Below are 14,398 nucleotides of genomic sequence, written 5' to 3' on the forward strand. Positions count from 1 at the left end.
AAAGCCGCTGCAGTAAAGCCCTGGTAGAGCATTAAACAAAAGGAAACCCAGCATCTGGTGATGTCCATGAGTTCAAGACTACAGGCTGTCATTACCAGCAAAGGGTTTTCAACCAAGTAATAGAAATGAACATTTTATTTTCAGCTTTTCATTTTGTCCAATCACTTTTGAGCCCCTGAAATGAAGTGATTGTGTTAAAAAAAAAGGTTCCTCACATGCAATCTTTTTGTTCAACCCACTGAATTAAAACTGAAAGTCTGCAGTTCAACTGCGTCAGAGTTGTTTCATTTAAAATGAATTGTGGTAATGTACAGAACCAAAATGAGAAAAAAGTTGTCTCTGTCTAAATATTTATGAACCTGTTTGTTTTGACACTTTTAATTGCTTTGCAGATGAGGCCTCTTATCCTGGAACCCCCAGTGACACTGAGAGCAGAGGGAGAATGGAATGCTGACCATGACTCTCTCGTTAGCTATTCTGTGAGCAAGGATTTTCCCAGCAGCACCTGGGACTGGATTGGTCTCTACAGGGTATGTAAGCAAATGAAAACATTTAGGTTTGAGTACATGCACATATATTACTTTCTGCATTTGTCTGATTGCAAATTACTTGACAAGGTAAATATATTCTTAAAGGGCTCCACTGGGACCCATAAATTGGTTGCAGGTGCTTACCTTGGACATGTATCAGGCCAGGTATTAATTCAACAGATTGAACTTTCTTAGAAACAGCCAAACATAGATAACCTCCTAACTTAGTTGGAAAGAAACATTTGGGAATTTGAAGTGTAGGAGAGGATGCACAAGACAGCCCACCAGGAAGCACTTTAGCAGGTTAAAAAATATAAATACAAATCAAGGTATTTTCCAAAGCCCCAGTGTACTTGGACATAACATTTAGAGCCTTTTTAACATGTCACCAGTTTTCTGAAATCAGATACTGATCTTTCCCTGCTCTTCACAAACTAATCTATTAACCAGGAAGGATTTTTGTACTATTGTAGTATTGAGTACATTGAATTTTACCCTAGTCCATGGGAAGACTAGACAGTTGCCACAGTTCTCATTATAATATTAAAAAAAAAACTACTAGCATGGTGCTACTCAAGAGTTGCTTGGTTTTGAACTGAAGATCCAGGCAATTTGTAATAGTAATACCAAAGAAATGTGAGGTAGGGCTTCCACATCTTGCCCCCTAACCTTTTTGCTGACGTTTCATATGGTCAGAACCTCTGCTATCTTAAAAAATTTCAATATTTTACAGTTTAGTGCCTTTTCTCAAAAGACTATATGTTTTTTGTAGCAAGTACTTGAATTTTGCTTAACCATTGTGGGTTATTTTTTCTAGGTTGGATTTAGACATACGAATGATTATGTCACCTATGCCTGGGTTAAAGATGATGAAATTTCCTTTAGTAAAGACTGTAGCCAGGTGAGTGATGGGGTAATATTTATTCATTGTTGTGTGTATTTAACATCTTGTTAGGTATAGTAACATCAGCCATATTGTTTTAACTAACTATTCTTTCTAAAGTTTGGGTGCCAGTGATCTGATATCAGAATATTTGCAGGCAGAGATAGCTGGAAGAGGACTGAATGCTAGTGTTTCTTTATAGCAGTGTGCAGGCATCAAACTAATTCCCAATATGAACCAGGAATACCAGGATTCTATTATGAAATCATAAATGGAAAGGTAAAATATAAGGACATAGAGTAAGGAAAATCTACTCATAAAGGTCTGCACTCTCAGCGACCTTAAATATGTATGCTCTATTACGTCCAATAGGACTGGTATTGGGGAGTTTCTTTGAACCAATCCCAAATGGACCACACCAATTTATATTTTTCTAGTTGGTCATCATCTTCTGCTACCAACAATTCCATGTGTTGGATCCTCTCAAGCTCAATCAGCCAATCTCCCATTGAAGGGGCCCTTTTCTGTTTTCACAGTCTGGAAATGACCGCTCTAGCTGCCGTTAAAAAATGGTAAAGAACACTCTTTTTAGCAGATTTGTTAGGCCCTGGAATCAAAGATAGCAGAGTGGCTTTGGGATTATTGGGAACATCGGAGCCAGTGATTGTATTATAGAGTTGTAATATGTTGTCCCATAAGCTATAGACCGAAGGACATTCCCACCAGATGTGTACTATGGTGTCCCTCTGTGTCTGCCAGCGACGGCATGGAATATGCAGTGGATATGCATGGGGCATAGATACCATCCTGGAAAAAAAATGTATCATTGGTCTCTTGAGCTTTACAAGGGAGAGCCAGTTTGTGTATCAGAGTAAGTGATTTTTCCCAATTTTCAGCTGAGATTGGTATTCCATCTTTTTACCAATAGCGGTCATATGCAAGGGCTGTATTGCCTCCATCTTTTAGCTGTATATTATAAAGCTGAGATAGGACATGTGTCGGTCTAACCTGAGACCTAAGCAGAGATTCAAATGTGATACGATTTCTAGTTATCAATTGTGCATTTAGATCGGGGGTATAAATGAGGCTATAGGGCCGGTCTTAGATGAAAGCGCTTCTGCTCTCAGCAGGGAGTCCCACAATTTCAGGAGACCAGAGGTAATGCCTGGGAGAGGGTGTCTGGAAGACCTATAGTAGTTTTGGTAATATATCCATTTTAATTGTGGTAATCCTGGCAAACCAGGATAAAGGGAGTATGTTATACTTATGTATATGTAGGTCTGTATATAGTTTTCTAACAAGGGGTTTAAAATTATATAGAAACAGTTTTTAAGGGTCTGACGGAATGTATACCCCTAAGTATTTAGGTTTGTTAGTGCATAATCTGAAAGATGTGTTATCTTTAATAGACTGAAGGTGCAATTGGGTAAGGGATACATTGAGTATTGCAGATTTACTAAAATAACTTTAAAGTTGCCAAAGCAACTGAATCTTTCGAACTCTTTTATTATTGAAGGTATAGAAATATGTGGTTTTCTGTATTTTATTAAATCTGTTGCACTCTGCTTGAAATGTCCCTTTGGAAAGTCTACTAGTATCTGTGTACCTTTAAACAAAGAGAGTGTCTAGTGGGTCCAGAAGGCAATTTATTATGGCAGGTACACTTGTGTGTTTTGTTATGATCATGGAATTACCTTTTAATTTCAGTGTTATTTTTTTTCTAGGTTTACATTAGTGCTGATGAAATTCCACTTGATGGGGGTGAATTTGTTTTGAGCTACTTCTGTCACAATTTGCAGTGTTTGGCTGGTATTAGTGAGCCCTTTCAGGTATGTAGCCTACTTCTTTTGGAAATATTAATCCCTAAAAATGTGTAAATGTTGCAGGTGCAGTAACCATTATGACTAAATGATTACGAGCATGTAAAAAAAAGTTGTGCATCCATTCAACAAAAGTCTTTTTTCAGCAGATTTAAGAGGGCAAGCTGATCAAAGCCGTTTTCTGGTTTCTATTGCTAGCACACATTTACCTTTTCCTTCTATTTTTTTTTATATTTCACATTTGCTATCTATAACAGTAGTCGCCAACCTTTTCAGACCCTCAGACCACTAAAATCACCGTCTCCCGACCGCACATGAGCGGGGACCCGGGTGTCGCTCAAAGGGGGAGAGACCTCCCCCAGAGTGACGTCATTACGACATAACTCCTCCCACTCTCCCATCGCAGATCTGAGCCTGCATTGGGAGAGTGGGAACTCTACTGGGGATGTGGTCCGTGGCTCTGGCAGGTTCCTTCCCCTCAGCGGGGTCCTTCTCCTGACCCCACTCGAGGGTGCACCAGCCAGAGCCTCAGACCACCAAAATTTTCTCGCAGACCACCAGTGAACCCCCGACTCCTGGTTGGCGACCACTGATCTATAACCTAATATTTGTGTGCAGGAACTCTGTTTAACATGTGACCAGTTTTCTGAAATCAGTGACAGAGCTTGATGCAGAAAACAAAATACCTTCTGGAATATTCCCAACCTGACCATAAGGTTCAGCCACATACCTGCAGCTTTAATTCACATCCACTATATTTAATTGGACCAATTCTGGATACTTCTGTGTCTGTTCTGCCACTTCTGGTGGTAGAGCTTGCTTACCCCCCCTACCCTTTGCACCAATCCCTATTGGCCAAGGAATGGTTTGAGGCTAATAAAATGTGTGAGGTGTGGAAGAGAATGTGTAAGCTTTGATACTACCTGGAGCATTCATAGCTTTGGCCATTCAGAATAGCTGGTATTCAACCACAGAAGGTAATTGGTACTGCAGGGTTAAAATTATTAACTATATGGCAAACTTTAGTTGTAGGGTTATTTTGTTAGTAGATCTTTAATGACATGTCCCTTTGCACAAACAGGAAATGTAACCTGTACTAAATGTTCTTTCCCAAACGCTCATTAAAACTGGTCATTATTGCAGAATTCCATGTAAGAGTGTTCACAAATTCTTGCCAATCTATTTTCCATCTTTTGTTTCATACAGATCCAACCTGGCAGGACCTTACCAGAAAAAAACGGCTCGCTAGAATCTGATGATTCTTCCAAGTCTGACATGTTCACGGGTGCTGGATTCTAGGGCTCCAGTGACATATGGAAATGTCCTACCTATAATGTTTGTATACTCTATCTGTTTCTAAATTGTAGCACCATAATGCAGTGCAGAGATGGAATGAATACTGTTCTTTGATCTTATCTCAGCAAAATGTCTGTTTACATCCTCGGAAGAAACAGTCCCAGAATGCATTTCTATAACACTGGATGAAGTAGAACATTTTGGACTGGGACAAAATTACTTTTACCTAGTTTTAGTTTTTAAGATTAAGACTTTATTTTGAGATTTTAATATTATTTTAAATGACGACTGTCTGACTGAGAGGACAGTTCAGTGATATTCATTTTTCATCCTAAAGTCATATTATGCAACAATAAGCACCAGTTCCAGAAATATTATGACAGGTGGAGCACAGTGGTTAGAACCCAGTTTTCTAATATTTTCCAATTTAGTTTACAAAATAAAAGCAGGCAATTTGCTATTATCGTTTACAAAAAAATAATGTTTAAAATATTAACCTATGTATTTATAGTAACTCTCTGCTTCTTAGACTTATTCTTACATTGTCACATTGTGTAGAGTATGTTATATGTATGTCCAGTGTATTTCAACTAAGCTTGTGCTGCAGTCAATCATTTATTGAGATTTTTTTTATATATAGGGCCCCATACATACAGCACTAAGAGCAGTAATACCCTGTACCGGGGACTGTTAGTTTCTCTTTTACAACCGGCTGCAATTTAAATTGGAGAGATTTAAAACAAAGAATCCTAACATTCCCATGACAATACATTCGTTGCACGAATACCATTAAACTGTACTTCATATTTAGACAAATGCATCCACTTCCGCAGTAATTATTTTTTAAATATTTTTTTTTTAATATAGCTACTATATATAGATGATTTTATTGTTTTAGCTTCCTGCTCTGATCTACACAGCAGGATTCAGAGTAGGGATGGAAGAAGGCAGCAAAATGAGTTAGGATGTGCAGAATTGTGCAGCGCAGTCAATCCAAGAATTTTGCAGACAGGTGACTGATGCTCATTTATTGTCCATTCACATGGATAGAGACTGCATGATAGTAAAGCTTTTTTGTTTATCTGAACAATAAAACAAATGATATCGTCAACTTCCATATGTTGCCTTTTAGGGGTGTATAAATTGTAAAACTGAAGAGAAATCCGAGTTCTTTTGTGGATAGAACTGATCATACACCAGGTATTGGTATTTTAAACAGCTGTTAGTCAGGCATCAAGCTTTAAAATAATACTGGAATCAGTTTACTAAGCTATAAGGATTGTTTTTCCATAACTGTTATTTTCAGATATGACAACCATACTGTGACAGTAGTAATAGTTGAAGTAGTAGTAAACACTGACAGTAGTAACCTCTAGCAAGTTGGCATCATACTGTAAAGTGCTGTGTGACATAGGGAGAACTTCTTTTCATGGCAGCTTTTGTATACTGAGCAATGTATACTGATTCTAGAGGGTTACTTGACAGACATAACAATTACATGCTCTATGTCCGGAGTTGAAATACAAAACACAGGTAAAAGTGATTAAAAAGAATGGGTCCAACAGCTTCATGGAAATAGTGCCAGCTATTTGTGTGTTGTATTGATAGGATACCTCCAGTGATCTGCACTGACGCATTTAGTGATCAGCGTGGGGAGAGACTGCTGTTGATAAATTATCCTACATTAGGCTTAATTTTGGTGATGCTTTGTGTTACTGCAAAAAGCTGAAAGGAGGTGACCTGGGTTTAGTAGCCTTTCTAAGCCATCAACAAACTGGTCTGAATTCTGATCATGCCTCTAATTTCTTTTTTTCTATTTATTTTATTCTCCACCAAAACTGAGAGCCCCTAATTGAGCCACTTTTGGCTTTAACATCTCCACTTTTGTTCTGAAACAAGCTTAAATTTCAGCCATGATCATGGTCATGGGAACGTCGACATTGCTATGAGCTGAAGGCCTATATTTTTAAACCATTTGCATAGCAATTTGTTTAATGAAAGTGCTTAGCTTACTCTTCTCTGTTGACAAAGATGGGCAAATTATTATTTTGGCCATATCAGCACCAGCCCTCATTTTTGGAAAAACTCAAGCATGCGTTTACAAAAATATAAGCATATAAGAACAGTACGTTTAGGGGCTCACAACTGCCTTAAAATTATTTCTTTTGAATTGATTATGTAAGAACCATTACTACTATATTATTGCCTTATTTTGATAAGTGCAGAATTATGTGATTTATTATAAATCTACACCATGTGCCTGATTTGTACATAGTGTGATCATCATTTATTATAGCTTCAGATTTAATAAAAGGACCAAACCTTTGAGTGCCTTGTCATATCCAAGCCTTTCTTGACCTTTTTTAACAAGAGACTCGATGATGAAATTACCTGAAATGATTTTTAGGTCTCCAGGATCCCCTGCTGTAATGTAATGTAATGTCCACAGCTCAAAGTATATTAGCATGGAGGTTGCTGGGAAGAATAAGTCTTGCATGACCAGTGGGAAGAATGTCACCCTTACAGATAGCCAAAAAGTTCATTGATGTCTGTTGAACTGACCTGAGAGGCACAAATTGCTCATTGCTCAAGGAACCCCTAGTTAACAAACACTGTCCTAGAGCAGTGTTCGCCAACCTTTTCGGAGCTACGGACCACTAAACTCTTGGGCTCCAGACTGCACATGTGTGGAGAACTGCGTGTCATTTAAAGAGGAAGAAACTTCCCCCATAGTGACATCATGATGCCAGAACCTGCCCACTCTCATCGCCGGTGGGTGGGTTGTGTCCAGAGACACAACCCGCCCACCACCCTGAGCCTGTGATCCATACGGGGGGCATGGTCCACGGCTCTGGCTGGTGCCACCCCAGCGGGGTCCTTCTCCTGACAACCAACTTTTTCTCGGACCACCGGTTGGCGACCGTTGTCCTAGAGTATATAGTTATTTTTAGGGTTATGGCATATTTTAAATTCCGTGTTCCCTACAATTTTTAATTTCAGTCCAACAAGTCTTTGTGTGCTGTGAGGCAAGCTAAAGCGGCTCAGTGGCCGACAAGGTGATGCACACCCAAATACTTGGAACCAGTTAGCTGTTGTGTAAAAGATCATACTTGGTTGAATAAAATATAAACAATGCATTTTCATTAGTTTTGTATAAAAGTACCAGGTCTCTGAATTTTTTATTTTGCATAAAATTGGGATGCATTGGTGCAGCTGTAAACTTTGTATAAATGTAACAACATAATATTATACCTACACAGTGTTCTCCTCAAGGCCGTTTTAGCCGGGTGCACTACCCAGCTGTTTTGAGTGGTTACTGAAAAAGTTGTGTCATGATACAAGAACCACTACCTGCCTACAGCTTCTTGTCATCCAGCTTAAAACAAATTTTGGGGAGAATACTGCTTACAGTAGAAAGGAAACCTACGTACTTCAAGAATAGGGAGGCTGTTTCTGAGTTTAGTACTTACTATGTCTTTGACATGGAACAAGCACAAACCTACTAAAGTCCGAATTACCACAGAATTCTTTATCTGCATACTTGTTTGAGGTCAGTCTTTAGCAAATAATTTTTATTAGTCTGGTCACATGATCGTTCTCCTTATTCTCTGTCCTGCATAGTCCTATCTGTGGACAGGTCAAGCTACAGACAGAACTTCTTTCCCTTTGTATTTGTATTCAGTTCTTATTTTTTTTTTGGATAACATATATTCAGGACTCAATTTTTTCCTGATGTAAACCTAATTGAGCTGTTACTCCGCTTTACCCAGACACATGAACACCTTTCTGGGGGAAGATCATCCCGCAGTGTTTTCTATGGGAATTGGAAGCTCCAAGCTAGTGGCAGGATCACCAGGTATTTTCTGTTTTCTACAGGGGTCTTGAGCTCCACTCCCTAAGGGCCAGAATCAGAACATATTTTATTATTTCTCTACAATATCCGATATTATATTATGGCCTTTATGTGGTATGATAGCAATGGAGGGTGTTACATGCTTCTATAGTAAATTAAGCAGCCTATTATGTTTATGCAGTCTTTAGCAGTTTATGTAATCATTTAATCATGGAACCTCTGTGTAACCGTATATATTAGTTTATTTCCAGGCTACACTGCTTATTATTTTTGGTATTTTATTAATTTTCACTTATACAGGAATAAAATACAAACAAACCTGTGTACATACAAATTATGATACAGAAGTAGAAGAAATTGCCGCCCGATTGAGCTTGTGCTCTAAAATTAGGGGAGCATAGTATACAATTAGTAGTTTTCTTGAAAAAGAGTATCTGCTTTTTAGTAGCTGCTTTGAACATTCGTCTACGTCAGAACAAATTAGAAGTAGAACTGGCGAAGGATAAACATCTAGTGCTAGAGAACCTAGCACAGTCTAGGAAGCACTCACTATTGGTTATTACTGAGATTTACTAAATTGTTGGTGTAATGTCTGATCACCAGAAAAAGTAAAAACAGATTGCACGAAGGTTTTACCTCCTTCCTTCTGCTGGGGATAGTAGGGGCATAATAATGTCCAAATCTCCATATCTCTGCTGTCTCTGCTTATGTCACCTGGCACAAGTGTTCATGTCTTGGAGGGAAGTATATGATACAGAATGGAATGTGTTTAATGGGGGGTGTAGGATTTCTATTTTCCTTAGAAGTTATGGGGTTTGGGTATGGTAATTACTGCATATATGGGGACAGTATTAAAGCTAAGGAGCTGACTTTGTTTAAGGCCTAAATGTTTCAAGTCACGCTGTTAATACATATCGGATCTTTGTGGACTTTTCTATCATGGCATTCCATTATCTGATAAGATATTTGTAGAAATATAGAAACATCTCAGTATAACAGAACCCCTTCTGAACCCAGCATTGACAATACAATGAATGTTCTATAACATTCCAATGAAATATATGGGAACAGGCAGTCAAACCCACCATATGGCCACAATGGAGTAGTGGAAGATCTCTGCTTTAGCATAATGAACAGCTAAAAAAAAAATCCACAGATCGAAGCTGGTCTTCTTTTACATAAAACAAAGAGTTTTGTGTAGATTTCCAATTTCAGTTGGGACAGCGCCTATAGGAACCCTATGTATTAGTAAACCATTATTTTGGGACCCAAAAACATGATCTTAAATGCATTCTCCAAAACTTAGGGACCTGGAAAAAAATGTTGTTCTAGCATGCAGAATATATATGAAAATACATAATATATGAACCTGTGTTCTATAAAGCTATTGGATAATAGTATTGCAAAAATACATCAAGTAGAAATGAATCAACAACAATAAACTGATTCATTAATTTAAAAACTTCTACTTACATTTAGCTAATTTTTTACAAGAAAAAATAAAATAACATAAAAAATGTGATTCTTATCCCAGAGGATACATAAGGTATACACTAGTAAAAATGTAAATGACTTTTAAATATTGTTTGGCTAAGTTGAATTATGTTAAGGTTTTAAATTGTACACTTGGTACTTTATTGGTGAATTCAGGAGCTTCAGCTGTCAGTATTGTATGTGCATTAGTTTGTGATATGAAATCAGATATTGTTATACATGAGGTTTTATATTTTATTTCTAAAAATGGTCTGCTACATGGAGCACACTTTTTAGATATTCATATACACATTGTTATGCATTGAGCACACTAATGCATGCAATAAAAAAAACATATTATTTCATAGAGGGATCTTAAAAACCCGGTAATTGGTTGTACATAAAAAAATTAGGGGAGGGGAAAAAATAAATGGTGACTTAAGTGTCATAAACATACATGATTTCAGTAAAAAATTTCTTTAATGCTTGTGTGCATTTGAAGAGTTTTGGCTGACATCTGTAGTGAGCTAATAGGGGAAGGAAAGGAGGGGGTTAGTTCATGTAGAGGGTACCAGTCAGTGATGTCCTCACCTGCTTCTGCAGCTTCCAAGGTGTTGGTTTCAGAACACAATATGGTGGACCTGGGAATGCTCTGTTGTCCCACAAATGGGAGAGAAGGTGTCGCTCCCAGGACGCTAATTTGCACAGCAGGATGTATAGAGATATGTGCAGAGGGAAAACTAGAGCATAGCAGTTCGTGGATAACAATGAAAAGTCCTGGGTATAAAAGTGCTGTTTCCTACATCTAGATATTACCGGAGGGTATGGTAAATTGTGTAATTGTGATGCAGTTTATTATGTTCTAAAAGCACTTTTTCAAAATTGATTTGAAAAATCAGCATTGAAATGAACCTAGAATATAAAGTCCTTTTGTGTTAGGATACAAGAATTATCATTTTAGGCAGTTATAAGAATTATCATTTATCATTCATCTGATTGAGGGACCAAATATTCACATGGCCAATCATTAGTACAATTTTGTACTGAATTAATATGACAATGTCTTGGTTAAAAAAACAATAGGATAATTGTATATGTATGACTATCAAAGAGAATCATAAAATGTGCTAGAATCTGTAGTTCTACCACATCTGGATATTTGCTTTTTGTCATAAAATTGTAAAATGTATTTAAGGTCTGCAGAAATCTAAAACAAAAGTAGTATACAAATTATAAAGTGTTAAAGCCGAGTACAGAAAATGTTGCCTTGGCTGTTAGAAACCATTATGTATTAGAAAACATCCACCTAAAATTCTATTTATTCTGGTTGGAGGGCATTGATAAACTGTATGTAAACTGCTGGTTCTTTGCCTCTTTTTACCAGCAGCCATTATTTCAATATTTGCCACTCTGGACTGAATTATTGTTTTAGGTGAAAATTTTCTTTAATAAATGTTCTGAATAGTACAGTACAGTAATAGTACTTTATATTATGTTTTAGGTAACAGCATTTTGTTTTATAAATGTTTCACTTTATTTATTAGTTGTATGGTACTTGTATTTCAGTAGGGTTTCTCACTGTCTGCATACAATTGTTTGATTTCTGTCAGTTAAGACGTGAGATTCAGATTAAAAGACAATTCTCATTCACAACAGCTTTCTGAAGAATTGATGCTGGATTCTTCCAGATCAGTCTTCTGGGTTGCTTTATTTATATTATTTGTTTTTCTTGATATGAGAATTATTTGGTTGCACATTTCCGGCTGCTGATGGTTTATAGATGTATATTTGGAATATGAAATACTTATGTATAGTCCCTAGGTATATCATTGTTTGGAACTGAAAGGAATGTTAACAATAAACTTCTGCTTGTGACCGCTCGGCTGTTTGTCATTCATTAATTTATTTATTTTGTTATATTATTAAATTATTTACAATACAAATAGGGTAATACATTTTCAAACCAAAACAAAATAAAGATAGCATTTGAATAAAAACATAAGATTTGGGAGGACACCGGGCAAACACAAGACAAAGACGAGGGAGTAAGTGTTGGGACGGTATTGCAATAGAATTAGGAAGCGGGATGTGGCAGGGGAACAATCCTCCTTGAAGAATGCAATCAATAAAGAAAAACAACTGACTATCAAGAAGAGCTCCTAGCTAATTCCAGATGAGAGTTTATATCATAGTCCAGTTATTTTTACCTGCCTGATATTATACAATATGCAGCAACTCAGGTCAGGTTGGCTAACATTGTGTTCTTTTCCCTGAGTTAAGCTATAGCTGGCCACATAGGTGTTTTCTTTCTCCTGTGCACATATCTAGCCATAAAGGCGTTTCTGTCCCTGTTTAAGAAAATACAGAAAAGACATTTGCCTGAGGCCTGCATTAGTATGCATAAGCTGGAAAATAAAGTGAAACCTGTCATTTCATTACTCCATCTTAGCAGTACAGGTAATCCCTGGGTTATAAACGAGATTGTCTCAACATATTATTAGGCAGCATGGTGTCAGTTACTGTATAAAATCCTCACTGTGAGTTAATCACAAACAAAGCAGGAAAAAAAACTTTATGGAACCTAGACATTCATTAACTTCTGGAGCAAGCTGTGCTTTGATATGCAAAAAGAAACAACTGCAGAGTTTTTCTTGGTCAATAAAGAGTTACAAGAGGCTGCAGAACAGCAAAAGACAACTTCTGCAAGTAATGTGAACCACCCCTCCCCCTGGTTCGTATCTAGGAGTCATCCGTTCATATGTCAAATGTCCTTAACTTGGGGACTACCAGTACCTGTTTATTAGGACTATTCTTTATTACTCTCTCTGATGTTGTATCTTGCCTAGTTAGCAGATAAAAAAAATCAATCAAAGTCAAAATACTTCCTTATTGGTTATTATTTCTTTTCATTTCAAGCCTGAAATATTCCATTGGAATTTATTTAGTCTGTATCCAGAAAAAAACTACTTTACTTTCTGCTGTTCAGGTTACATTTTCTATTTAGAAAGGGGGTTTGTAGATGGCCATAATATGAAAAAGGTGAACTATTAAAAGCCTAAACCGTTTCCATTTACGGTTACTGTTTGATGTGATATATCGGGAGGAATGTCAAAGTCTATATGCCTGGCCATCCTGTTACATCTGTAGTCAAAAGTTTCTTATATGTCTTGATGAGATCTCTGCACCTGAGATCCCAGGTCTCAATACATGCCTACGACATTGAGCCTTATTTATTAAAGCTCTCCTAGGCTGGAGAGGATGCACTTTCATCAGTGAAGCTGGGTGATCCAGCAAACCTACAATGGATCTCGTCCAGGATTCAAAACATTTGCAAAGCAAACATACGGTAGCAAATGATTTCTGAGGCCTGCATTAGTATGCATAAGCTGGAAAATAAAGTGAAACCTGTCATTTCATTACTCCATCTTAGCAGTACAGGTAATCCCTGGGTTATAAACGAGATTGTCTCAACATATTATTAGGCAGCATGGTGTCAGTTACTGTATAAAATCCTCACTGTGAGTTAATCACAAACAAAGCAGGAAAAAAAACTTTATGGAACCTAGACATTCATTAACTTCTGGAGCAAGCTGTGCTTTGATATGCAAAAAGAAACAACTGCAGAGTTTTTCTTGGTCAATAAAGAGTTACAAGAGGCTGCAGAACAGCAAAAGACAACTTCTGCAAGTAATGTGAACCACCCCTCCCCCTGGTTCGTATCTAGGAGTCATCCGTTCATATGTCAAATGTCCTTAACTTGGGGACTACCAGTACCTGTTTATTAGGACTATTCTTTATTACTCTCTCTGATGTTGTATCTTGCCTAGTTAGCAGATAAAAAAAATCAATCAAAGTCAAAATACTTCCTTATTGGTTATTATTTCTTTTCATTTCAAGCCTGAAATATTCCATTGGAATTTATTTAGTCTGTATCCAGAAAAAAACTACTTTACTTTCTGCTGTTCAGGTTACATTTTCTATTTAGAAAGGGGGTTTGTAGATGGCCATAATATGAAAAAGGTGAACTATTAAAAGCCTAAACCGTTTCCATTTACGGTTACTGTTTGATGTGATATATCGGGAGGAATGTCAAAGTCTATATGCCTGGCCATCCTGTTACATCTGTAGTCAAAAGTTTCTTATATGTCTTGATGAGATCTCTGCACCTGAGATCCCAGGTCTCAATACATGCCTACGACATTGAGCCTTATTTATTAAAGCTCTCCTAGGCTGGAGAGGATGCACTTTCATCAGTGAAGCTGGGTGATCCAGCAAACCTACAATGGATCTCGTCCAGGATTCAAAACATTTGCAAAGCAAACATACGGTAGCAAATGATTTTAAAAAAAATAATTCTAGGTTTGCTGGATCACCCAGCTTCACTGATGAAAGTGTATCCTCCTAGTCTTGGAGAGCTTTAATAAATCAGGCTCATTAGGAGGATCCCATTTCCCTGATGTACTTTTCATTTATTTTGTACTACAGAGAATAGAAGAAGTGTATGCTCTTCTGGGCAGAGTTTTCTCCTCCGGTGTCTCTGTAT

At 37.3% G+C, this 14,398-nt stretch overlaps 1 protein-coding gene across 6 annotated transcripts in view; it reads left to right on the forward strand.

The window, feature by feature from the left end:
• Positions 1-14,398, forward strand: part of INPP5K (inositol polyphosphate-5-phosphatase K) — a 53,657-nt gene that overhangs the window by 30,206 nt on the left and 9,053 nt on the right. For 3 of the 6 annotated variants that reach the window (XR_011923218.1, XR_011923220.1, XM_072429368.1), the window contains exons 10-13: positions 393-530; positions 1,348-1,431; positions 3,138-3,242; positions 4,440-4,568. Coding sequence is in view for 4 of the 6 variants with exons in the window: in XM_072429368.1 (XP_072285469.1) it covers positions 393-530; positions 1,348-1,431; positions 3,138-3,242; positions 4,440-4,532 (420 nt within the window). In the remaining 2 variants the exon portion in view is untranslated. Of the gene's footprint in view, positions 1-392; positions 531-1,347; positions 1,432-3,137; positions 3,243-4,439; positions 11,736-14,398 lie in introns of those variants that run through there. The other 3 variants (XM_072429385.1, XM_072429349.1, XM_072429376.1) reach the window with 1 other exon arrangement.

The sequence above is a fragment of the Pyxicephalus adspersus genome, chromosome 1, assembly GCF_032062135.1.
Source record: "Pyxicephalus adspersus chromosome 1, UCB_Pads_2.0, whole genome shotgun sequence".
NCBI classification, from domain to species: Eukaryota; Metazoa; Chordata; class Amphibia; order Anura; family Pyxicephalidae; genus Pyxicephalus; species Pyxicephalus adspersus.